This window comes from Triplophysa rosa, linkage group LG2 (genome assembly GCF_024868665.1).
Source record: "Triplophysa rosa linkage group LG2, Trosa_1v2, whole genome shotgun sequence".
Taxonomy (NCBI): Eukaryota; Metazoa; Chordata; class Actinopteri; order Cypriniformes; family Nemacheilidae; genus Triplophysa; species Triplophysa rosa.
Window position 1 is genome coordinate 35,826,982 of NC_079891.1, and position 26,989 is coordinate 35,853,970.

The following is a 26,989-nucleotide window of genomic DNA, read 5'->3' on the forward strand; positions in this document are numbered from 1 at the left end:
GGGAGGGGCTCATTATACAACAGACAAAACGCCGTAAATAACGCGCACTCTGTGCAACCAAAAGGCGTTTTTTTACGCCGTCATATGGCAAGACAGCGGCGCAAAAGGCGGCGCTTTTCAAGTGCCTTAGAACGCCGTTAAATACAGCGTTATGGACGACTTTTCACACGTTTTTTACGGCGTTTGGAATCGCGACTCCGTATTTTGCAGCGCAAATACTGTTTAAAACGCAGTCAAAAAGCCGTTCGGATATAAATGCACTCAATCTATGGCGTAATTGTGACACCATCGGCTTGCCATAGTAAAGAGGATGCATGTAAGTGCAGCCCGCGTTGTATGTTTTCACGCATTTACATGCATATAAATAAACCAGCCATGCAGAAAACCGCGTTTACATGGAAATCTGAGACTTGTCAGGTTTCTCATGTGCATTGATGTCACCATCGATAGTCTGTCTAGTAATTAAAATTGCTGTGGGAAATCGTTCAGAAGCTGTATTTTTATATCTCTTATGTACTTATGTCCGCAGTACCTGCAAATACAACAATATTTTTTCATTTCTACATTAACTGCATGATTTGACAGCGGACTTGAGCGTTATTTTACTGTTACTTCCATTTGGACGTACTTTTACGATTACGCTGTCAGACATAAAACTGAGAGAAAACCAGTAAAGGCGTTTACATGCAATGCGAAATCGGGATAATGGGCAAAAAACTACCTGTGCCGAGCAGTTTTTGCACAAGACTGTGCATTTACACCTACTGTTTTGACACGTCCGGATGTAGAGGGTTAATGCTGTGTTCACACCAAACACGAATCAAGCGTTTGGCGAGAGTAAATTACATACGAAGTCAATAAAAAGATGCTCATAGACGCGAACTCGCGTTAAGACACTCAACGTCGCAGTTTTTCACGTCACTCACGCAAATAAAATGAACTAATCCCGCGAGTAACAAAGCGAGGAACACAAAGCTTCACGTCTGGTGTGAACACAGCATAACTACAGCATCTTGAGACTTTATTCGGTTTGCTTCTGTACATTCTACATCCTACTACTACAAAATTCGGTTCGCTTCTGTACATACTACATTTTTAAATGCAGGCAGTGAAAACCGCAGTCACAGAAATTCTGAGAAAACTAATTAGAAATAGTATTTTATAGTATTTTTGTTTCTTATCTTAATAGAGAATTTACATTTAGACTTGTTTCTGTACATACTACTACATACTACATGCTTTTTTAAATGCAGGCTAATAAAATACTATTTCTAATGTTTCTTATCTTAATAGAGAATTTACATTTACTTCTGTACATACTACATACTACATGCTTTTTTAAATGCAGGCTAATAACATACTATAAAATACTATTTCTAATGTTTCTTATCTTAATAGAGAATTTACATTTACTTCTGTACATACTACATACTACATGCTTTTTTAAATGCAGGCTAATAACATACTATTTCTAATGTTTCTTATCTTAATAGAGAATTTACATTTACTTCTGTACATACTACATGCTTTTTTAAATGCAGGCTAATAACATACTATAAAATACTATTTCTAATGTTTCTTCTCGTAATAGAGAATTTACATTTACTTCTGTACATACTACATACTACATGCTTTTTTAAATGCAGGCTAATAACATACTATTTCTAATGTTTCTTATCTTAATAGAGAATTTACATTTACTTCTGTACATACTACATGCTTTTTTAAATGCAGGCTAATAACATACTATAAAATACTATTTCTAATGTTTTTTCTCGTAACAGAAAATTACCAAAGACTTGCCTTTTCTTACTTAACTTACGTTACCTCTACCTCAGGATGCCTCTTTCTGTCTCAACAGATTTATCTGTCGAACGTCAACAGTCCTCCTGAACCCAGGCTAGAGAAATGTTCAAGAAATGGTTAGCGGACTACAAAAGCCGATCTATGAAGCATTTGTATTACGATACGGTGGGGTCCAAAAGTCTGAAACAACCAATAAAAGACTATTTCTAATCCTTCTAATTTAATAGAGAATGATCAATTGTATCAATATATCAATTTGAGCTAAAAATGCATTAATTACAAAATGTTTCTTGTTTAAAATGTGTGTGCAATATATAATGTGTTATTCCAGAAATATTGATGTTACTAATAAACACTTGTCCTTTATAATTATGACATTAGATAAATTTTCAAAACGATGTATTTTACAAACTAAAAGCTTAATTTTCATGTCCAGGTTTGGTGCTATTTGGACCCCACTGTACATGACATTTATTTAAATCTTGTCAAATCTTTTCGACTTACACAAAGAATGCGTCGCTCCTTCAGCATCCTGGGTCAGAACCTTCATGATGACCTGCAAAGAGAAAAGGTCCGTACGCATTTGTAAATGGATGAACCTTAAACTTACACTTGTGTATATCGTATACATTTGTGCTGAATGACAACATTTGTTTAACAGGACCTCTTCTAGTACATCGACTCAATGTATAAACATTCATAGCAGTGCTCAGAATCAGCACCTCAACAAATGCAAGAAATACTAAATATAGCAAGAAACAAACAAATATTGTCATCTTTCATAGCATTTAAGTCACGTTTCAATATGAATCTTTTTTTGTTTTATCCAGTCTACGTCAATCTATATGTTATAAAGCATGTGAAAATGACACTCACTTTTCTGCCAGCAGATTTTCGAGTCATCATGAACGCTCCTTCGAACAGCTGCTTTTCATTTCCTTGATTTGTGGAATCAAGTGGCGCTAAAAAACACACAAAAGGAAAATGTTCATATACTAAATGAATTCCAATAACCGTGACATTAGCTGGGGTTCGACAGCCAGGGTCACGTTTGTCTAACAGTTTATTTATAATCAAAGAAATAAAAATACAATGACGATGTATCACTGAAAGCGGCCTCACCTGTAGTTGGCCCAGGTAACTCGACCTCAGCCGTGTGTCCCACATGAAATGGACATGGGACGGGCTCAGACACGTCTGGGTCTGATGGGCCTGCAAACCATGTCACAGATTGAAATCACATGGAAATGAATGCTTGAAATCAAACTTCGATGCTCTCGATGTCATCATTACGTTATTAAGACTTCAGGCTGGATTACACAGACAGGGTCACGAATGACAAGACTTCTTGGCGTTTCACGTTCATGGTTTCAGATGTTCAATGTTCAACTGTATATTACACTGCCAATATTTCTTTACCTTCCTCGACTCCGTTTATCCACTCATGTGCCATCAATTCCTTCAGACTCATTCTGTGCAGTGGATTTCTCTGCAAGCACTCGCTGATGAAGTCACGGCATTCTGAGAGAGAATTTACAGAAAGTGCATCAGTTATGCATCTCATGTTCTCTTCGTGTGGCACACTAATGTTGTTGTGTGGGTTTCTCACCTCTGGATAAACTGGAGTCCAGCTTGGGTTCTTTGCCCTTTTTCTTCTCGTGGCCATGAATCATCTCATACGCCAGTTCGCCGAGATACCAAACAGATTTGAATTCTGCGTAGCATCTGTCTGTCTTCAGCTTTTGAAGGACCGTGGCTCGTCCTGTTAACATAGTTAAGAGATTTTCACGGTTTAGCCCAACAGCGAGATATCGGTGTCTTGTTGAATTGGAGAATATCTATTGGACGTGTCATGGCACCCAACCCACAGTAAATTCCAGCAGCGTGTTATTGTTGCAACAATAAGCTTGGATGCGCCGAACATCATGTTCAAAACTTTCTGAACGGATCACATGTCATCACAGCACACAAGTGCGCACGCTTACCCTTGAATTGTCTGATTTCATGGATGCTGGGGATGCGCTTCACTTCGCCAGAGAGGCTTAATTTCACCGTTCCGGTCTTCTCTTCTATGAAGAAGTTTGTGTCGAAGACCGTCTCGTGAAATACGCCGTGGTCCAGGGAGTGTTTAACTCCCTCAGCCGCCTGTTTGACTAGACCCCGAGCCTCGGCTTCACGCAGTTGACCACCACTCTTCTTGACGTATTCCTCCAAGCTCGTGGAGAGATTTTCATACACCAAGACCATTTTTTTTGGTCCCTGGAACCAGCGATGCAGCTGTTGCACGTGCGGGCTTCTCTCTCGTCCTGAGAGCAGCACATTCCAGGCCACTCTCTTGTCAATGGTGCTCCCGTACCCAGGCTAGAGAAACGATGAACAAAAATGGTTAGCTAACAATCATTTCTATGAAGTATTTGTATTAAGATACAGCGGGGTGCAAAAGTCTAACTAATAAAAATATACTTTACACGTGCTTCGAACTTAAAAGATTTTGTATTTGAATGAGTTTCTAATAAACACTCGTCCTTCATAATTATGACAAGCATTGCATTACTATGTATTTTCACAAACGAAAACCTTCGTTTTCATGTCCAGGTTTTCCTTTTGGACCCCCCGTAAATCACATTTCTTTGAATCTTGTGCAGTCTTTTCAACTTACAAAAAAAACTTTGTGTTTCGGCTTCCTGGGAAAAACATTGAGCAAGACCTGCAAAGAGAAAAGGTATCAAGCATTTGTAAATTGATGAAACTTAAACTTGCGCTTGCGTACGTTTATAAAATCTCTTCCAGTACATCACCAACTCACAGCGCACACATGACGTATATAAACATTCATAGCAGCGCTCCGAATCAGCACCTCAACAAACGCAAGAAATCCTTAAAGAATATTTTCATATTCATAGCATTTTGATCAGGTCACATTTCAATATGAATCAATGTTTTTTCAACATGCTTTATTCAGTGTGTACACTGCTAGGAAAATTAAACTTACTTCCTGGCCGTCGGATCTCCGAGTAGCCACAAGAAAGCCGTCCTGCAGCTTCTTCCCATGTAAGTCATACATGGACTCAAGTGGCACTGAAAAACACACAACAGAAAAATAGAAATATACACAATGCTAATTGTCCAAAATGAATCCCATAAATACAATGACAACGTATCATTAAAAGTGGACTCACCTTTAGTCGGGCCGGTTAAATCGACCTCGGGCTGAGGTTCGGCCACGACTGGCTCACCGGGCAGCGGGTCATCCAGACGATGCTGCCCTCCGTTGCTCGCACGGCCTTTAAATGCCTGCAGTTTCCTTCTGAAGAAGGCACATATGCCTCTCCGCGTCGGTTGCTCTTCTAAACAGAGAGAGAAACACTTTATCACTAAACACCCAAATAAAGGCACGACGATCATTTGCAGCCCTAGTTAGTTTACAAAGTTGAATTCAACAAATTGACAAACAAGCTAAATGTTGACAGTTGATTATAATGCATTGGGTCGTTATTTATTTACAGGTGGTTGAAACCGTTAAAATAAGCTCGACTCAAATGAAAATATATATTTGGAAAAACATCTTGGCCCGGTTTCACAGACAAGGCTCAACTTAAGCCGGGACTAAAGTTAGACCTTAGTTGAATTGGGATATTTTAGGCACTTTTATCAAAAAACACGACTGGTGTGCATCTCGAGACAGAACAATGGCACGGACATGTTTTAAGATATGTCATGGCAAGTTATTTTCAGGTAAGACAGGTCAAACATGAACTTTAGTCTGGGACTAGTCTTAAACCTGGTCTGCGAAACCGGGCACTTGTTTTAAGGGCATAAACAACACGTGGAAAAACGGACAGAGACTGGCATAATTCACACATGAAGGGATTAAAAGCAAATCAATCCTCTGCGTTTGTATTTTTGCTTTACAAACAATAAACTAGATAAAAACGGACACGTAATAAGAACTGTAACAAAAAGGTGCACCTGGGATTATTTGGGATAATATTGTGCATTTCTTAACAAAATAGCGCAACACGACACATAGAAGCAGTTTGACCATCGATGTTTTAAAATTAAATGGACTTACACGTGTTAAAATGTCCATTTTACTTTCAATGTAACCGGTATAAAGTTAGCATATTGCGCTAATGTTAAATGCGCGGCAGTTACACTTAATGTTTTTTAAAAAGCCAAACATTTTCCGAACTCACACGACCCAAACGGTCTTAAATGCTATCAAAGCTTTATGAAAGTTAATAATTAGTAACGAACCTGGCAGACTGCGGTTCATCGTGTCCTCAGCGTCGAGATTTGCTGTGATGATCGAAGTAATATTGTCGACTTCAGTCAGCGCTCAACCGATCTCGTCAGGGACGCTGCGATGATCACAGAACAACTGAAGGTCCGAAGCGCGGCTCGTCTTTATATAGCCTCTGCGATGACGTCATAACGAGATGTTATCAGCGCTTCGAACGTGTGCTTAAAGCCGTTTTCTTCATAGACACTGTAAAACGAAGTATTTATGTTTATGGTTTTCAAGTTATGATGTTTTTGGTTCACGTTTGCTATTTGATGTGGAATTACTTTACCCGCATGAAGGCTTGTCGTGACAGTTGGTAACCCTGGTAACGTCGCTGCGCATTGAGCTAATAATATTATACTACTAGTTTCTGCAAAATCCCTAGAGCAAAACATTGTTTTATGTGCAATATATTACTATATAAACATATTTAGTTTTATTTCAGTATTCTTTATTTTGTGCATACTGTTCTCTCAAATACGTTTCCTGTAAATTCACACTGGTAAACGTGCATAAAAATAAAACCGAATATAACATTGAAAATGTCTGTAAACACAGTTTGGATGTATGTTATCACCCCGGACACAGATGGCTGATAAACACATATTTGTTTTAATTTCACTTACTGAACTTGAACTTGCACAGTGCATTTATTTACAACAATTATTCACTAAATGGCAACATTTAGCCACTATATTACAGAACAAATAACTATACATCACATTTCTGGGCTTTAAATCAAAATTTCTCCATCAACACCATGGAAATGACAAAAATTACCCATAAGGCAGTGCAAAGCGGTTCTCGAGTTAGAAGTGTTTCTAAAGCCATTTTGTATCTCAACAAATCACTTTCTCATCGTTCAGCATCTAGCTATTGTACCATTGAACATGTTAAGTATTACAAAAGTAAAACGCTGTATTCCGTTAAAGAAACGAGAAAAAACAGACAGCACTGAAGTTCACAATTGAACATTACACTCATTTTATGGAAGCAGGCCTGAAAGAAAACATAGACAACGTGATAAAAATCAATAGCACTTATTCATTTTGACCATGTTGTGGAAAATCCACAAGACCAAGAATCCAATGAAACCATCATTACACAGATATCTGTGAATGACATTAAACAGAAAAGCAGTGTGTCGTACCATATCGTGGCAGTGGATGAAGAGAAAGTTCTGGAAGTTCTTGTTTCCGCTGCACAGAAGAGACCAGACAGAGCATGTGCGTTTAGAAACATTGTGTTTTCCACTGCGAATTGATTGGCTGTGTAAAAACAGCTGTTGCATTGATTTTGAAATGAAACTGGCAGCAGACTGACAGTTGAAGGGGAGGAGTTAACAGAGGCTCCGCCCGAGCCGTCTAATTTACATCATTTGAGATGGATAGTCACTTCAGGAAGGAAGTGCATTTACAGATTTTATCTAAAGATTATGAGGGTACATGAATTTTAAGAAGAGAACGACCCACATTGATCAACTATTTACTATAAACGCTGCAATATTTCATGAACAAATAAGAATTGTCATTTTTAGTCTTTTAGTAGAAAAGTGGCTAAAAATATATGTCACAGAACAACTGCTATTTATCAGCCTACTACCTTCATTGAGACATCTATTCGAGCCGTTTATTATAAACTGATAACAATTAGGCCAACCAGACACATTTTATGTCGGCACGGGATTTGGTGTACCGCAACACGAGCGGAGCGTTTGCCTGGTCCATGAGCGACTGAAGGAAGTATTGCTCACATGCTCTGGTGTGATGGGGTACCTGTGAGGATGTCACGTGTGTCCAGGGTTGAGGTAAATCATCACAGCCCATGTGAGGAGAGATGAACTCCTGCAGGACTTCGGTCAACTCGGTACCGGACAACACACCTAAACATGAATTAACACACATTTACACAAAATATCCAAACGTTTTCATTATTTTTAAGGTAAAGAATATCTGTGTCATAGTTTGNGTCATTTCAGGGCGGAAGTGCATTTTCAGATTTTTTAGGTGTTTAGTGCTATTTTAATATTCAAATGTCTGTGAGATGAAAAATAAAAAAACTTTTATATATCAATCTGTTTATGTGATGGGCATCGATCATCTTTAGTAGATCATTTAAAGGCATCTTGAGTAAATGGATAATGAAGCACACACAAGACTTACGGTGGATTCACACGGTACGCGGCAGTCGCGATTGTCTAGTTCATTTTCAAAGAGAAACATGCGGTAAGCAGCCGTTTCGTTGGCGGTGCATCCTAAATCCTGCAACATCCAAGGGCACGGCTCTTTGCGGCAGGAGCAGCTGAAGATAAAAATATTTTATTTAGTCGTGAACAGCAGCGGAAGCCACATCAGTTTTAAAGCGACTGCCGCGTGGCAATTCCACCGCTCACCGTGTGAATCCACCTTTAAACAGCAAGAGGTGAGACTTGTTTTCTGGTTTCTGCGTGTGACGTTTGGCATGAAGCCTATTGCTTGGAAATTTCTTTCAGTACATTTCACCTCCTGTCATCCCAGTTCTGTTGAATTCCTGTGGACTGATGATAATTCACATAACAGAGAGACGCTTCTGTAATTCATCTGATATGAGTCTTTATCTTTCATACAGAGAGTCACATGACAAACAAACTGATACAGACATTGTGATTTAGAGATTTTTATTCAGATTTCAGTTAAGCTACTTGACCTGAAAACAAATAGTTTTGTAAATTGTTCAGGCTAATAAAATAGGTATTCATGCATTTTAGAATAAATGCTTAGAAATAACAGACTTTATGTTTTAAGACAGATGACATAAGTGTATTTTCTGTATGTTATGTTTAATGTCTCAGCTTTTACAATCTCCTTCATTTTTCTGAGTCTGGAGAATTTTGTGAACATCCTGCAAAAGAGAAATGACATCAATTGTTGATTTATCATTTGTGAATTTTAAGTAAAAGCTTTTATTTGTATGTTATGTATACATATTGCACTAAAGACTGATCTAGTGTTTATTAAATTCAGCAGAACTGAAGTGTGTGAATGTTTCATGTACACGAGCGGTCAGATGTCTCATGATCTTACTCCAGAAATGTTTCACCATTACATATCACACATGTATGTGCTGGTAAAAGCAACACTCACAACAAGAAGATACTGTGATGAGGCTTCAATGAGGTCCTGTAGAAAAGGATGCTGGGACAGCACAGAGAAAGGGATCTTCTCCTCTGCTTTAAAGTCCAACTCTTTATACACCTTCAGCAGCTCCTGAACACACACACACGCACACGCACGCACACAAAATCATAATCACCGTTATCATCTTCAAAACAAAGCACACACGCGCACGCACACGCACACGCACGCACGCACGCACGCACACACACACACACACCTCTCTGTATTGATCTCTGCTCCTGCAGCTCCAGTGAAAGCGGTTTGGATGTGCCGACGTGAGATTCTGTCCGTGACTCAAAACTCTGAGCACATCATCCACTGACACGCCCTCTCCATCAGGCTCCGCCCCTCTGACGTCATCAGCATCAACCTCCTCAACATCTGCACCTTCCAAGTGTGCCACAGACTGCAACAAGGACACAACCGTTTCACACAACACATTCTCATTACCATTACTGTCTGACCGTGGATTTTATTTGTGTACCTGTACCAGCGCGCCGGTGTGTTTATAATGTAGTGTGTGTTCAGTCACAAGACCCAAAGCTCTGATGAAACCCTGAGACGCTTCAGGATGACAGCAGAAATACAGCAGCATGTTCATATAATCCAACATCACTGGAGACGAGTGTGTGCTCGCAAACAAACTGAAGAAAAACTACACACACACACACACACACACGCACGCACGCACGCACGCACGCACGCACGCACGCACGCACGCACGCACGCACGCACACACACACACACACACACACATTACGCATTCACATTATATGTTTGAAAACACAATCTAAATAATTGCATGATTTAACTTTACCTTCTTAAGGTTGTCTAGTCTTTCATAGGTCAACGGTTCAGATGGATGATGTTTGTCACTAGGAAACCACAATTCAACCTGATCACACAATAAAACACACGCGTTACATCTCATCTGAAGTGAAGGAGGTGAGAAGATCACTGTTGCTTTTATCACAGAATGATGCTGCGGTTGGTCTAAACAAGGATGGACCGGGTTTTATGTGTGTTTGTGTGTCAGAGGTGAATATAGATAGAGATATATTTGTGTAAACCTGTGTGTATTGTTCTAGTGTGATGAGTCCGGTTCCTGCACCATCAACAGCTCTGAACCGCTGGAGGGTTTTTAACAGCTGAGTCCGTGACGGAAACGGCCACGGGAGGGCGACACTGAGCACAAACTGACGCCAGTCCAACATCTCAGAGTCACCAGTGAATGCACACACCAACTCAACAACCTGCGCGCGCACACGCACACGCACACACACACACAATGACATAGATGTTATAATGTCTCTGTTGATGTTCTTCAGAGGTTCTGTTCATGATTTTGAAGGACATCATCATTCCAGGGAACATTACAAAACATGTTACAGCCTGGTACAAAAACTGATTTTGGTCTATATAGCTCATTTAACTGTGAGGAGGGCGAGCTTTTTATAACTCACCCATTTAACTTATATTAAGCCTTAAAATTCTGCAAATTAGGTGCGCGGCTACTTGAGTGACAAGTGGTTTCAGCAACCATGTCCCGCCTCTTTGCCCACACGCTGCTAAAATGGCTCCGCCCACTTTAAGCTTCAAAACAGCTGCTCAGAAACCTACGGGTGACGTCACGGGCACTACGTCCATATTTTACACAGTCTATGGTTTTGGGCCATTTTGTTTCTTTAGAAAGTGAGTTTCTTTTATTAACGCAGTAATACTAAAGGTGTTCATTGTAAGCACATTTCATCTGTTTCTGCGTCTGTTTTGAACGCTTTATTGCACGACAATGGCAGCTATATGTTCACGTAAATAAAGTAGGCTAACTAAAATCATATATACTTTTTCAGTTATTGCCTTTAAAGTCCCCGTGAAGTCGCGATCGTTTTTATTTCCGTATTCGGACACATTTCCAAGTGAAAAGGACTTTCAAAGGAGAAAATTAGTGGGCGTGGCTTGCGTTTTCCACTGCGAATTGATTGGCTGTGTAAAAACAGCTGTTTTGAAATGAAACTGGCAGCAGACTGACAGCTGAAGGGGAGGAGTTAACGGATGCTCTGCCCAAGCTGTCTAACATAGGTCATTTGAGATGGATATAGTCATTTCAGGAAGGAAGTGCATTTTCAGATTTTATCTAAAGATTATGAGGGTACATGAATTTAAAAAAGAGAACGACCCACATCGATCAACTATTTACTATAAACGCTGCAATATATTTCATGAACAAATAAGAATTGTCATTTTTAGTCTTTGAGTAGAAAAGTGGCTAAAAATATATGTCACAGAACAACTGCTATTTATCAGCCTACCTTCATTGAGACATCTATTCGAGCCGTTTATTATAAACTGAAAACAATTAGGCCAACCAGACACATTTTATGTCGGCGCGGGATTTGGTGTACGGCAACACGAGCGGAGCGTTTGCCTGGTCCATGAGCGACTGAAGGAAGTATTGCTCACATGATGGGGTACCTGTGAGGATGTCACGTGTGTCCAGGGTTGAGGTAAATCATCACAGCCCATGTGAGGAGAGATGAACTCCTGCAGGACTTCGGTCAACTCTGTACCGGACAACACACCTAAACATACATGAATTAACACACAATTACACAAAATATCCAAACCTTTTCATTTTTTTAAGGTAAAGAATATCTGTGTCATAGTTTGTCATGTTTCAGATGATGGTGTGTTGTTGATGGAGACCTGATGGTGCCGTCTTGTGCAGTTGAGCACAGATGATGTTCAGCTGTTGAACGGTGAGTCTGCTGTCTCTGTGCTCCTCCAGCAGCGGCGGGGGGGGAGTGGGCGGGGCGCTGGCCAACACACGCGTGTCTCCGTCCACGCAGAAATCAGCAGCGTGTAACACCAGCTCGTGACGGATCTGAAGGCCGTTCTCGATGTGCCGCCGAACCAACTCTGTCAGCTGCTCGACACTGAAAGCACATGAGGGTGCATATGAGTGTGAGTGCTCTTTACAAGCCTTTCAGATGAATCCTGCTCAGACCTGCTCATCTCCGACAGGTAACGTGTCTCCATCCACTCCTGCGTGTTCGTGTAGAGCTCTTGTGTGTTCCGCTGCAGGCTGCGCAACGTTCTCACAGCGTGTGACTTCAGCACATCCAGACGCATCGTCACACCGCGCTCTGCACACAACACAACACCTTAGCAACCGCATCGCAACACCTTGACGACCACGCTCAAAAGCACCCTGAACCTTCATGTTTGAGAGCGGCTGTGTACTCCTGACGGATTCGTCTCCTCGTGGCTCTCCTCTTCACCTCCTCAGGGTTCTCATCCGCTGCCAGTTGAGGACTGGGCTCATGAGATGGAGGAGGAGGAGCTCCTGTAACAACACAAACACGTGTGAATGAAGAGAGGAGAGAGAGAGAGAGGGAGAGAGAGAGAGAGAGAGAGAGAGAGAGAGAGAGAGAGAGAGGGGTTTACCTTTCTGTTTAGCAGTTTTCTTTCTGTCTTTAGCAGAGTTTGAAGCTTGAGACTGTGTGTTTGCTCTCTGTGTTTCCATCGTCTGATGTTGTTCTTCGTCGCCCTCCTCATGCTCACGCCGCTGGACCTCTGCACACACCTGACACACACACACACACACAACAGGGAGAATGCATGAAGACACTGATGATGTGTGTTTCCAGGTGTGAGATCCACACACAGATATGAAACACTCACTGCGCTGATGGCCGTCTGATAAATCTCCTCAAGCAGTTTCTCATCGGGGCGACGCAGATCTTGTTTCGAGATCTCATTGGAGGATGATCTGCTGGTAACCAATGGAAACCTAACAGGAAATAAACAAACCATCAGCGTAGTTTTCATTTATACTCACAAGCAAACGAAATAAAGTTCAGTCAGGGCTGAAATAAAAGCATGTAGCACACGTACAGTTTCCTCGTGTCCTCTGCTTCTGTGTCTTTCTTCCCAGCATTCTTGGCATGCTTCTCTGATGGGCCAGAAACAGATGAGCTAATCAAATGAAATATCAGAGCGAGTGTCAGACATCCGATCAGATCGATCTCATACAGCAGCAGATTGTGATTGATTAACTTCAGTTCAATATGTGATCAGTCCGAGCACATTGCATTGTGGGATACAGTGTTAGTTGTATAAATACAATCCAGTACTTGTATAGTTGTATTCTGTGACATGTACATGTCATGTGTATGTAAATGGTGATGTGTTTGATTTACATGTTAGACGTCTCAGGTTCCATGTTTTCACTCCAGGTGACGTCAAGCAGAGGAAGACGAGTGGAGTCACATGATGATTGAGGTAACAGAGCTTTATTCATTCCTGAGTAATAATCTCTGAGCAGATACACACCACCCTGACACCTGCTCACTTCTGTCTGTACGCATCATACACACAAACATATCACAACACTGACTGCCATTATCATCTGTGTGTGTGTGTGTGTGTGCATGTTTGTATGCGTGTGTGTGTGTGTGTGCATGTTTGTATGCGTGTGTGTGTGTGTGTGTGTGTGTGTGTGCATGTTTGTGCGTGCTAATAAAAGCTAATAAATTGTACAGAACAATATTTTTTACAAAAGTGTGTGTGTGTGTGTGTGTGCGCGCGTGTGTGTGTGTGCGCGTGCATGCGTGTCTGTTTGTTGTTTGTGTGTTACCTGTATGAGTGTACAATAGTGGTTGATGATGAGAGCTGTATGATCATCTAACCAGCCGTCATGTGTGTGTGTGTGCGCGTGCATGCGTGTCTGTTTGTTGTTTGTGTGTTACCTGTATGAGTGTACAATAGTGGTTGATGATGAGAGCTGTATGATCATCTAACCAGCCGTCATCAACAACAGCCGCTCGCTCCAGCACCGCCTCATCCCTGCGCTTATCACAGATATCCCACAGACGCTCACGCAAGTCCTACACACCCAACACACGCGCACGCACAAGCACAACCAACACACACGCACCGATAAAACATGAGTGTGAAAGTATGAACACACATTCTCTTTAACGTGTGCTTCATGCATCAAATTCCTATATTTTCAGAAGCGTGGCTCAAACCTGCGTCAAACCCTTTAAGCCGGTTTGATTTCTGTTGTTTAATGGAGGATGAGCACACAGGGCGATGACGTCCTCAAACCTCAGCCAGCTAAGACACTTTTCATCAATCGATCAATCGATCAGTGGTGGAGCTAGAGTTTTATATATGGGGTGGCCAGGGGGTGGCCAAGGCTACTTCAGGGGGTCCACAGACCATGACAGAAAATGTGTGTGAAAATTTTCTTCATATCTGTGAACGTAGCTTGAAACGAGCCTGAAGCGCTTCTCCTTTTTGCTTGTGGATGTATGACGTAGTGTTGGGTTTCCTACAGAGCGCCGGATTTAACGGAGCTGGCTGAGATTCTAGCAGACATCCGTCATGGCTCCGTGTGCATTAACCCCACTGTTTAAATCTATATCAGCTCTATATATCAGTTGATGCGTCACGAGTGTTTATCACAGGTCTCCGTGTATTCTTTGAGGTCAGAGGTTATCTTACGTCGAGTCTTTGGTGAAGTTCTCCTTTGGTCTCTTCATCGTCTCTGATGTTGTCAGGAACGCGGTTATAATCGCTCTGCCATGAGCTCACAAACTCCTGCTTGAGATCAGGCTTCAGGAGGTGCTGTCTGAAGTTCTCTCTGAAACACACGTGATGGGATGTGATCCTGAGGACCCTCATCAGGTCTGCAGGATGTCACATGTCACTCTTACCGGATGTCATACAGATGATGAATGATGAGTTCACGTTCACTGCGGAGGTTCTGCATGACCGTTTTAACATTAGTCTCATATGAAGAGCACATGTTCTCCCAGTACGGCACGAGATACTGTGAGATCTCCTACAAATACAACACCATACAATTCATCTTAAATAGGGTTATTATGTTAGGTTGTTCAGCCCAAAACTCAACATTCTCTCATCATTTATTCTCTCTCATGTGTGTGTGTCTCTTTCTTCAGTGAAACACAGAAAAATATATTTCGAGAAATGTCTCGGTGGTTTTGTGTTCGTACAATGGAGGTCAATGGAGTTCAGTGCTGTTCGATCATCAACATTCTTCAAAATATCTTCTTTTATGTTCTGAAGAAAGAAAGGAACTCACACAGGTTTGACACGACATGAGGATGAATTCATCGCTACTTTGTTCTCTTGGTTTTGTCTCAATGATTTTGGTCTTATGGTTTTATTTGATAAAAGCATTGGCCTCAATAATGAATTTGACATTTGAAACAAACTCTTTCAGTGTTATTTCTGCATGTTTATTCATCATCATGGAGAGAGAGACGATGTGTCACGTCACGTCACTTGTGTGTGTGTGTGTGTGTGTGTGTGTGTGTGTGTGTGTGTGTGTGTGTGTGTGTCAGTGCCTGAGCTATTGGTTCATCCACATAAACCCGTTCAGCTGATGTCGAGTTTGTTTCTGAAGGTTGGACACTCTCTGTATGACCGTGTTGAGACGAGACGGAATGACCTGGAGCCGCTCCTGTGGCCGTGAGAGCACATTGCACATTTCAGGGTTAAACAATAAAACTATAAACAGAAAGTTGAACCGTGTGAATCAAGGCAGTTCTCATTATGAACATCTACCTTGTTTGACTGAATCCATGATGTCTTTAAGAAGCGTCTCCACATGCTTAAAGACAACATCTTCATCTGACTCTCCAGAGATCTTCACCAGAATATTCTGCTTCTCACCAAACCATTCCTCCAGTTTGGGCCATGTGTCATGAAAACCACTAATTCTGTTGAAGTTAATGAACATCCAGCATAAGTGATGGAAAGTCACTCCAAAGGTGGAACAAGTCCCAGTGAGATTAAAAACGACAATTCTTATTTGTTCATGAAATATTGCAGCGTTTATAGTAAATAGTTGATCGATGTGGGTCGTTCTCTTTTTTAAATTAATGTACCAACATAATCTTAAGATAAAATCTGAAAATGCACTTCCTCCCTGTAATGACTATCCCTCTGAAATGACGTACGTTGCTTGGGCGGAGCATCCGTTAACTCCTCCCCTTCAACTGTCAGTCACTCTGCTGCCATTTCCATTTCATAATGAAAAAAATGATGAAAAAAACCCCAAAACAAAACCCCAACCCTCTCTCTTCCTCTCAACAGGTAGTGGTCTGGCTTTTGTTGAAACTAGTAACTTTGTATTAGCACCTGTTGTGTTATTGCTCCTGTATGACATATCGCTTATTTCCCTGAACTCTGTGTGAGTCCCTTTGGATAAAAGCGTCTGCTAAATGACTCAATGTAAATAATGCAACAGCTGTTTATACACATCCAATCAAATCGCAGAGAAAAACGCAAGCCACGCCCACTAGTTTTCTCCTTTGAAATTCCTTTTCACTCGGAAATGTGTCAGAATACGGAAGTAAAAACGATCGCAACTTCCGTTTCACGGGGACTTTAAAGTTCATGACATAAAATACAAAGAATGCTATATGTTTATTTTAAGGTATTTGCTTTTTGAAAAAAAGATCCAACCAAAACTGTTATAATCTGAACACTACATTTATCATTCATGTCCATGTGATTCACAATAATACAATAATTTTTTAGGCTATTCCAAAGTTGTCAGGTTGACTTTTTTCCATATTTGAAACGATTTTTCTACTATGCTACTGTTTGTTTTACAATGTGTTTCGTGTAAAGCTGCTTTTTGCTTTAGACATAAATTTGAACTCAATGTGATTTGATCATTTCTTGCACTTGATCTCAGTCGTTCTCACTGTAATTGTAACATTACTGTAAGTGTATTGACACACCTGTGCTGTATCTGATCTCTTTCCTGTCTTCTGTCATTTTTAGAGATGAACGCTGGACTCTTCTGTTTGTCCTGCAAGTCTCTGTTCTCTCGACCTCCTCCTTCATCACATCAAGAGAAAATCACACATAGGCTTAAGTTCACACAATCAAGAGCTGTTAAACTCACCGTCGGCCCGGCGGGCGGCTCGCTCCAGAACCTGCTCGTCTGAAACATCTAACAGCACCACCACATCCAGAGCCGGATGCTGCGGACCTTCTGGAGTATTCTTCTCTACGGATGCTCGACTCTGTGTCCCGGTGAGAGCGTTCTGCAGCATCACGGCCTGAGTGATGTTCACAGGAAACCCATCAAGAACCCAACCGCTGTCAGCAGGAACATTCCTACACCACACAACACAAACTCACAATCACACATCCGAGGGAATCAACAAACACTAAACATGAGGGAGGAGGGAGTGAGTGAGTTTTCACCTGACGGCATCCACGTGAATGTCCACAGCAGCTGATCTGGAACACCTTACACTGACATCAGAATCTCTCCACTCACATCCACGTGTGCTCGCAACAGCTGACAACACATCACATGACATCATCATGACATTCATCAACACTACAGAAGAATGTGTTCTTCATAGGATGCTGTTTCTTTCACATTTCTGTGTCCTCTCGTTTTTGAACGGGGGGTCCTGATGCGTCGGGTTCAATGAACGGGGGGTCCTGATGCATCGGGTTCATGAGTGGGGGGTCGATGCGTCAGGTTCATGGAGCGGGGGGTCCTGATGCGTGGGTTAATGGAGGGGGTTGATGCGTCAGGTTTCTGACGGGGGGTCCTGATGCGTGGTTCATGAACGGGGGGGGTCCTGATGCGTCAGGTTATGAACGGGTGGTCTGATGCATCGGGTTCATGAGCGGGGGGTCCTGATGCGTCGGTTCATGAGCGGGGGGTTCTGATCTGGGTTTCATGAGCGGGGGGTCCTGATGCGTCGGGTTCATGAGCGGGGGGTCCTGATGTGAGAAGAATGTCACTGTCACAATATTTATAAAGCAAGTGACGTCACCGCTAAACAAAGTTCACTCACTTTTCTAACCTTTTCTTTATGAAATCCATATTATAGATCAATGTACTCCATTTAAACAGAAAAAACATCATAAAAACTCAACCCCGTTGAGTGATTTAGATTTTTGATTTAGGTGTGACCCTCCAACATGTTTATGTAAATAAACATAAACAGACATGACTGATATAAATCACATACGCTTTTGCAAATGTGTCATTATTGACATTTGAATATATTCATACATAAAAAGTCAATGTTTTAAAAAAGATGTTTTTCACAAACCAGAGTTGAGAGGTGAGGAGATCTCTTGTAGATCTCTAGGAGGCGTCTCGAGACCCTCAGCTGGAGATCTCTCCCAGCTCTTCTGCAACAAACACAGAAACCTTCATCAACTTAAAATAACACAAGTAAATGTTGACCTGTGACCTCAACTGACTTTCACTCACGGTTTGTTTTTCCTGCTGATGGGCTGTTAGGACGTCCTGAATCAAAGCGCCGGCCGAAAGCACACGGACACCAAGAACTGATTCACACAAATCAAGAAATAGATGAAAAACTTCATTAAAATATGAAAGTGTTTTTGTTCTCATTCTGCACATCTGGACAATCGTGTTGTGAGCGTGAGATGTGTCTTCAATGTGATCTGGTTACAGATGAGGATTTTTAGAAGCACACCATCACAGTTGACTTCAAAGCTAACAGACTAAAACTCTTTCATCTTCATCACAGTAGAGTTTATATGATGGTGACGATGATGACGATGTTACCGTTGGTGATGGTGGTAAGGCAGCTGGTTTTGCCCGTGTGTGTTTTTCCCAGCACACACGCTCTGATGGTAAAGCGAGGGAACACAGGTGAGGGAGAGCGGCTGATGGGAATCTGAATCATGTTCTTCAGACGCTTCACCACATGATCCAGAATATCATCATTCAGACGAGGCGCTCCATCTTCTCCCTCTTCACTCCAAACCCATTCACCCGTCATACCCTGACACACACACACACACACACGTCCACAACTAAATCCAATCGAAAGATCTGGATGTCTGATATGACGCTTATCAACTCACCACATACTGCTCATAGTCTCGATCATTGAGCATCTGAAGTTTCTGAAGTTCAATGATCTGTTCTGCTGTGGGTTCTGTGGGAAGCGGCTCCACGCTGGCCACTTCATACAGAGGATTCCCACTGAGAAACATCTCCATCCATTCCTTCATCACCTTCATCGGGATCAAACTGACCACAACAAAACACACATTATCATTTACAATCAAAATATCACTCTTGTTTTTAGCACTACTTCTCAGGGAAGATTTCAGCATGTCTTCATCCCCATGTCGTGTCAAACCTGTGTGAGTTTCTTTCTTCTTCAGAACACAACAGAAGATCTTTTGAAGAATGTCGATCATCAAACAACACTGAACTCCATTGACTTCCACTGTATGAACACAAAACCACTGAGACATTTCTCAAAATATCTTCTTTCGTGTTCCACTGAAGAAAGACTCGCACTCACATGAGAGAATCTTGATGGTTTGTCACTGGTTTATTGTGTGATGGGTGATGATGATGCTGTAAACACACCTTTTCACAACTCACAACTAGGCATGGGCCGAATACCGGTTCCAAGGTATACCGAGGTTTGAAAGAGGCAAGGTTTCAAAACCCCTAAAATGTTCTGTGATACCGTTTCTAAGGTATGAGCGGTGTTTACACAAAAATACATAATTAAGTCATGTCATGTCGGATGTTTAGGCCTATAGTATATGGGCTATGACAAGAATACATTGTTTGAAAGAGTATGATCATTTTAAGGCTTTATTTTTACCTGACATATATGTTCTATGAATGTTGGTTAAAAATAAAATGTATTTGTGTCCAGTTGAAAAGTTGTTTTTATTTAGTGTTGTAATAGCAGTACTGTGAAACCGTGACACTTTCGCTAAAGGTTATAATGTCGACAAAATCTCATACCGGCCCATGCCTTTCATTTCTTCTTTTCTAACACGCGTGTGAACAATACTTGTCTGTGAGGAGTCGATATTCTCCGACTTTGGTGCTCAGATCCACAATCTGTCCCAGAATCCCTCTGCAGACGTGGAAGTGTTTGCGGTATCGAGCTTGGGCGCGTTCGGCGGCGAGTCGCTTGTGTAGCTGGCGTTCCACGTGAATCTCCTCGCTGCGATCCAGACGCTCCTCTCGCAGCAGAACCTGAAGAACACACGTCACTCACCTGCACTCAAAACGCTCTCTTCATCAGATACATCACGAGCGCTAGGTTGACTTTCAAACTTTCTTTAAGTCAAAAAATGACGCTTCTTGGTGATTCCATGAAGGTAGACCTTTTTTATAAACCGTTTATAATTAATACTTTTTCTTGCTAAGTTTTATTTTAATAACATGTATTATTTTTTGAAAGATCTTGATATGTATTTAAAATCCATAAGAAACTCTGCAAGATTGTATAGCATGCATGTTTGTGTATATTCGTAAATAGAGGCTATACATGTGTATTTGTATTTATTTGTACTTTCTTTTATCGTTTTATGTATCCCATCTTGCTGTTTGTTTTATTGTATGTTTGTATTGGTCTTGTTGCATTAATATAAAAACCCCATGGCGAGCGGTTCGTGTGGTTGTTTTCTCACTGCTTCTCTGTCCAGGGCCTCTTGGAAATCCTGAAGGCGTCGCTCCTGGTTCTGTCTCTCCTGGAAGATGCGGTTCTGTCGCAGGATTTCCTTCTGTCCTTTGATCTGCGTCAGCTGGAAGGCGATTCGCTTCTCCTGTTGCGTCTGACGCATCAATCTCTTCACCATCTGCTGCTCTCGTATCTCCTCCTGAAACAAACAAGTCAGCATCTTCCTTAAGACTTGTATGTATTAAGAACATGATTTGATCAGAATGAACAAATAAGTGTGATTCTGTGGTGACCTGTCGAGTCTGCTGTGCTCGCAGTTGTTCTACGAGAGCTCGACGTCTGCGCATCTCTCTCTGCTCTCGTGCAGTCGAGTCTTCCTCCAGACGCAGACGGATGTTCTCCATGTATTCTCTGTTCCCTGTCATGTGCGCTCATCACATGACCGCTGTAAAGACACACACACACACACACACACACACGCACACACACACACACACACACACACAAACACGCGCACACACACACACACACACACATGTGATGGTGCTGATATGGTCCAGACAGAAACGGGTCTCCTGCGCTTCAGAAACACACACCTGGAGAGTAAAGCTCCGTCTCCGGCATGAGAGATGCTCTTCTGGTTCTTCTCAAACTGAGCGATATCACGCCGGACGAGCTGAAAATCAGAATTCCTTTCACAATGTGCTCACTCAACAACACTTTCAATGATGTCCACTGAAACCACACACAGAGATTTCACATCCAGCACTCATCATCATCATTCTCTTGATCACGGTTCAGTCGCCACAGCGTCATTACAGTAGTTGTAGTGAAACACATGATAATCGCTGCATGTGCACTACACTTTTACTATAGTCAACTTTTGAGTGTATGAACAACATTCCTACTAATATTACTGCATGTGTACCGGAGTTAAAGAGCAATCTAGCCCTTTTCACACACAGATCCTGGAAAATACACGGAAAATCTGTCCAGGAATTTGTCCCGGGATCCTTAGATTTTCTTCATTCGCACTGCCAGTGATTTTCTGGAATCCGTGCGTGCGTTCACACATCCCGTAAAGACACGTGACCTAATATACTGCGATGTAATGTTATGTGCATTTTTTTTGTCGTGAAAATAGGCTTGATCACGGTGAAAGATATTTCCTTGTGGTGTTTTTAGGTGGCTAAAAATATTATTACTGCCTTCCTTTATTTACTGCCAAATAGGCCTAAATAATCTCTCTTTTTTGGTGATTATTCTGTAGCATATATTGTTGCCTTTTGCAAATGACAATGACGTCAATTTTAGAACAAACTTTTTTATTTATCATTTTTATTGGTAAATGCAGAAAAACGAAGAGGCACAAGAACGCAAGGTATAGCCCAGCGAGATTAAGCTAAATATAAAATGTCATATGAAAACAAATAAAAGCCAATTGTTCAGGCTTGTTCAGTGCAGATTTACAGAACCTTAATGAAAACATATAACGGAATGCTGCGAAGTTCAAATTAACCAGTATTTTTGCAACATAGCCTAATGCAATACAAAAGGCACGGTAGCCTATAATAAGTTTTCAGTAATATGATGTACAAAAATGTGAGTTTAAAAACAAAGTTTAAAAAAAGTTTTTTAGCACATTGTAACCATTTCGGAATAAGATCACGCAGATTGAATGAAAAACCCGTTAATAGGGCCTAAAGCATATTGCACATATTGCACACACACACACACACACGCACGCACATGCGCGCACACACACACGCATGTTGGGTTTCCATGTTTTATGGGGACATTCCATAGACGCAATGGTGTTTATACTGTACAAACTGTATCTCATATTCCCTCCCCCTAACCCTAACAATCACACACAACTGTCTGCTCTTTTACATTTTCACAAAAGTTCATTCTGTATGATTTATAAGCTTGTTTCCTCATGGGGACCAAAAAATGTCCCCACAAGGACAAGGGTTTTGGATATTGCCATCTTTGTGGGGACATTTGTCCCATACCGTAGAGGTTACCCTTCCCCCCCCCCCCCCCCCACACACACACACACACACACACACACACACTACAGTCATGCAACTACAGTGTGTGTATTTGTCATGAGGTGTGTATGACGTAATGTGTGTGTGTGTGTGTTATTGTATGAGTGTGATTACTGTATGTGTGTGTTATTGTCATAGGTGTGTATGACTGTAATGTGTGTGTGTGTGTGTGTGTGTGGTGTGTGTTGTGTGTGTGTGTTATATTGACATGAGTGTGTATGACTGTAATGTGTGTGTGCGTGCGTGCGTGCGTGCGTGCGTGTGTGTTATATTGACATGAGTGTGTATGACTGTAATGTGTGTGTGCGTGCATGCGTGCGTGCGTGCGTGCGTGCGTGTGTGTTATATTGACATGAGTGTGTATGACTGTAATGTGTGTGTGTGTGTGTGTGTGTGTGTGTGTGTGTGTGTGTTATATTGACATGAGTGTGTATGACTGTAATGTGTGTGTGCGTGCGTGCGTGCGTGCGTGCGTGTGTGTTATATTGACATGAGTGTGTATGACTGTAATGTGTGTGTGCGTGCATGCGTGCGTGCGTGCGTGCGTGCGTGTGTGTTATATTGACATGAGTGTGTATGACTGTAATGTGTGTGTGTTATAAAATCACGTGACATGAGTTCACCTGAGCGTCCTGCTGTTTGCGAATCTGCTGTTGTTTCTCCAGAGCTCTGGGTGATCGACTGTGTGGAGGCTTCGGGATCTGAAGCACAGCCGATTGAATCTGAATCATCATGTCCTGCTGCCTCCTGCGCGCCTGACGATGCTAACAAACAACAACACAAGTCAACACTTCCACACATAAGAACACAAGACTCACATCCAACAGTTCAATACATAAACTGTCACCGATGAGAAATAATCTCTACATTCTGATTCACAAACACTTTGATACGTCCATATGTTTTGTTTACTGGAAAACAAAGATGGTTTTCTCTTCACCTTTTCAATGTCTCTCATTCTTCTCTCCTCCTGTCGTCCGATTCTCTCTTTCTCCTGCTGGAGTTCAGTCATGATGGACTGATGGTACATGTCTTGTCCTCTTTTATGAAAACGCTTTGCGATCTTCTGCATCTTCACATCCGCTTCACGTCTCACCACCGTCTTCAAACGCTGTGAGACAACAGTTCCATATCGGATTAAGACATATTAGAAAACAACATTGCACCTTTTTCATTCCAACTGACATAAAACTGAGAGTTGGGTTGCTTTTAAAATGCTTCTTTAAGTCCAAACATCAGACTTTCTGCAACATTAAGTGCATCACAGGGTCAATGCTAGTTCCCCCCAAAATGGTCCCAGTTGACTTAAAAAAGACTAGGGTCAAGTCAAAGGGGACCATTTTTGGGTGAACTATTCCTTTCCTTTTGATGCTGAAACGCATGCCATGCAAACGTCTGGATGATCTGATGACACAAGCATGGCCCGGGACTATCTTGACTGGTTTTCTCAGTGATCTTTACTCATGTTTGACTTTATAAATCATCACCTCAGTGTAGATGTGTTTCTCTACTCGGTGGAGTCGAGCTGCGGCCGCGGGCTGCATGACCTGCATGGCCGTGGCCGTGAGTCTGGATCTCTTCTTCTTCTGCAGGACAATGTACAGCTGATAGAGAAGATTGGTGACCGCTCCCTGTTTGCCCTGCATCACAGCTCTGGACATAGAGAGGTCAAAGGGCACGCCCAACAGATGAAGCGTGGGCTCCAGACGTGTGAAATTATTCAGCTTTGCATTTGGAGTGCTGCGACCCGGATATAAGAGTAAAAATCAAGACTTTAAAAACATTCATTACCTCATTAACATGAAAACAATTGATGCAAATTTGCTTCTACTGCCCCCTCAGGTTAGATTTAAACTAGCATTCAAATAGGTGTACGGGACAAAATAAACAAACACTAAACATTTTACAAATAAATTATACATTTTTTTACTGTCAAAAGGGGGGGGGGGGGCTACAGAGTGTAGTATCTAAATTATTATATTTGCGTTTCTTTTGTTTTAATTTGTTAAGATTGTATGAAATAAAGATTGAAATGAAATGAAAGCAGCATAATAGTGATGCTTGACCTGTGTTTTGAGAAGAGATGAAAATCATCCTGCAGCTCAAATCTGTTCAGAATCTCACCGATCAGAAATCCGTTGGCGAAATCTCTGCTCAGAGAAACCGGCGCTGTCACGATAAACATGTGCATTTAAACGACGTTAAAAACATCCCAGAATCATCACCACTACATGTTAACAACACGTATGTACTAACAGCACTGCTAACGGACACTTACCGACGACTTTAGACAGACGGAGCTCCGCGTTCAGCCACTCGCAGATAATACCCGACATTCTCAACGTCTCCAATATATAATATCACACATTTACATCAAACCTGCACAAATATAAAGACATTTATACACACACACACACATCTATCGAGACGTTCTTGAGCTCCGGGAGTGTCTGCTTCAGCGTGCTGTTGCCACGGCAACCAAACAACTCGAACACAAAGGTCACGCTCATCCGTGCTCATACCACACACAACAACGACAGCAAATACAAACACAAAAATGATAGACAGCAACAACACAAAAGTCCAACTAATGTTCGCTGAATGACGAAAATTAACCGTTTTTTGTGGTAACTTTTTTTTTGGTGCATTAAGGACTGTTGGCAAAACCATATGGTTTTACCCATGTTTTTTTAAACATTGTTATTTTGAGGTAACCATAGTTTTACTACAGTAAGCATGTTTTTTTGGTTTCAACTGTGGTAAAACAATGTTTTTTTGGTTTCAACTGTGGTAAAACAATGTTTTTTTGGTTTCGACTGTGGTAAAACAATGTTTTGTTGGTTTTAAATCATGGTTAAATAATTTTCGTAAGAGATGCGTCACGTCATTTTTATAAACCGTCCGTAAAAAGAATGAAATGACACCATGTGCAAATGTGTTTAATGGAGTGTGAAAGAATTAAAAGATCTAAAAATGGAAGATAAAAAAACATCAACCCGGCATATAAACATTAACACATGTAGCCCAAAACAACCCAAAGAAAACGAGTAATAACAGTGGATAAACTGAAATTCAACAGAAAGAGAAAAGTTTCAACTTAAAGGGGATTCTTCAAAAATAAAACTTCTGTCATGAATGACTCTCTCTAGTGGTTCCAAATGTGTATAAATGTCTTTGTTCCGATGAACACAGAGAAAGATATTTGGAAGAATTCTTGTAACCAAACAGTTCTTGGCCACATGTAGGGGAAATGACAATGGCAGTCAAAAGAGCCCCAGAACTGTTTGCTGTCCTACATTCTTCAAAATATCTTCTTTTGTGTTCAACTGAACGAGTTTCCTCTCCTGTCTGCAGAATCACGTTTTAAGAAAACGACGTTTTTTTCTGTAAATAAAATGAAAATCAAGCCATTTGAAATGGTTATAAATGTAGATTTATTGTATGATACAGAGAACATGATATTCTGTTAGTGTATTAGCAGAGCACTGGTACATCTTTGTCATGTCTAACACAAGCTCATATACTGTAGTGTTTCTCATGTCATGAATCATTATTAAAAGCTTCTGAACACTGAATTAGTCATGCATATAAAGGCAATAAAACAGTATAGATGTAATATTAATTTCCCATCTGATGATATTCATGCACAAGAAAAGTTTATACAAATTAGTGTTCTATTTACACTGAATGCTTTAATCTTTTTTTACCGCAAAAAACTGCAGACATTTTTAGACCATTTAATCCGTATTTTCTGTTTTGGTTTCCAGCAAAAACATCAAGGCTCGGAGAGGTTTGTTTTGCCTCAAAAAAAACCATGATTTATATGATTTTTAATCTTTCTTGTTATACAGTATATGCTCATGTATATTTACATAGTTTGAATATTTCTACTGAAAAAACAAACTTAAACACTGATTAAATGACATGATGCTCAGAAACACTTCATCCCTTTTAGACAGTAAACATCATTTTGAGATGATTTTGAAATATAATTTCACTCACATCTGAAATAAACGGAGCTGTCTGAGAATATACTGTGTTTAGCTCGACGCAGAAACCCATTTTTAAAGAGCTGAAAATACCCTTAAAACAAAAACATTACACACATGTGTCTTTCACCTGCATAAAGAAAATACAAATATAAGAACATTAGTAGGTTTCCATTAAAAAAATATTTTTAAAAATATGACTGCAAATGTCACATATCAG

General features: G+C 41.1%; 1 protein-coding gene across 4 annotated transcripts; it reads right to left on the reverse strand.

Moving 5' to 3' along the window:
* Positions 1 to 1,724: 1,724 nt before the first annotated feature.
* Positions 1,725 to 26,047, reverse strand: spef2 (sperm flagellar 2). Of its 4 annotated transcripts, XM_057328300.1 has the most exons (31): positions 25,059 to 26,047; positions 24,847 to 24,949; positions 24,268 to 24,520; positions 23,721 to 23,891; positions 23,404 to 23,544; positions 21,323 to 21,402; positions 21,020 to 21,171; positions 20,737 to 20,925; positions 20,112 to 20,299; positions 14,967 to 15,094; positions 14,755 to 14,893; positions 13,995 to 14,132; positions 13,446 to 13,603; positions 13,141 to 13,221; positions 12,928 to 13,036; positions 12,691 to 12,829; positions 12,461 to 12,589; positions 12,251 to 12,389; positions 11,950 to 12,179; positions 7,867 to 7,973; positions 7,242 to 7,290; positions 4,986 to 5,153; positions 4,799 to 4,884; positions 4,466 to 4,513; positions 3,792 to 4,167; positions 3,416 to 3,568; positions 3,226 to 3,327; positions 2,929 to 3,018; positions 2,683 to 2,768; positions 2,311 to 2,362; positions 1,725 to 1,900 (listed from the first exon to the last, which is right to left on the reverse strand). In XM_057328300.1, exons 1-31 carry the CDS (start codon positions 25,114 to 25,116, stop codon positions 1,878 to 1,880), a joined length of 4,065 nt encoding a protein of 1,354 aa, XP_057184283.1. In that variant the 5' UTR covers positions 25,117 to 26,047; the 3' UTR covers positions 1,725 to 1,877. The 4 variants fall into 4 exon arrangements, 3 of the variants coding, with proteins under 3 accessions (XP_057184283.1, XP_057184291.1, XP_057184301.1); XR_008962499.1 differs by lacking the exons at positions 1,725 to 1,900; positions 2,311 to 2,362; positions 2,683 to 2,768; ... (7 more) ...; positions 7,242 to 7,290; positions 7,867 to 7,973 and adding exons at positions 8,151 to 8,392; positions 8,484 to 8,971; positions 9,214 to 9,336; ... (3 more) ...; positions 10,317 to 10,499; positions 11,707 to 11,825 and having other exon boundaries at positions 25,059 to 25,553; XM_057328308.1 differs by lacking the exons at positions 1,725 to 1,900; positions 2,311 to 2,362; positions 2,683 to 2,768; ... (7 more) ...; positions 7,242 to 7,290; positions 7,867 to 7,973 and adding exons at positions 8,150 to 8,971; positions 9,214 to 9,336; positions 9,464 to 9,652; ... (2 more) ...; positions 10,317 to 10,499; positions 11,707 to 11,825 and having other exon boundaries at positions 25,059 to 25,553.
* Between the last annotated feature and the right edge of the window lie 942 nt (positions 26,048 to 26,989).

What these genes read in the sequence shown, in the direction of transcription:
- spef2 (XM_057328300.1), bottom strand. Translation starts at nt 25,116, where the DNA reads ATGTCGGGTATTATCTGCGAGTGGCTGAACGCGGAGCTCCGTCTGTCT. An exon ending in GCACAAGACGGCACCATCAG is followed by an intron (nt 7,974 to 11,949) that starts GTCTCCATCAAC and finishes ATTCATGTTTAG; the next exon opens with GTGTGTTGTCCGGTACCGAG. An exon ending in GGACTCCAGTTTATCCAGAG is followed by an intron (nt 3,328 to 3,415) that starts GTGAGAAACCCA and finishes ATTCTCTCTCAG; the next exon opens with AATGCCGTGACTTCATCAGC.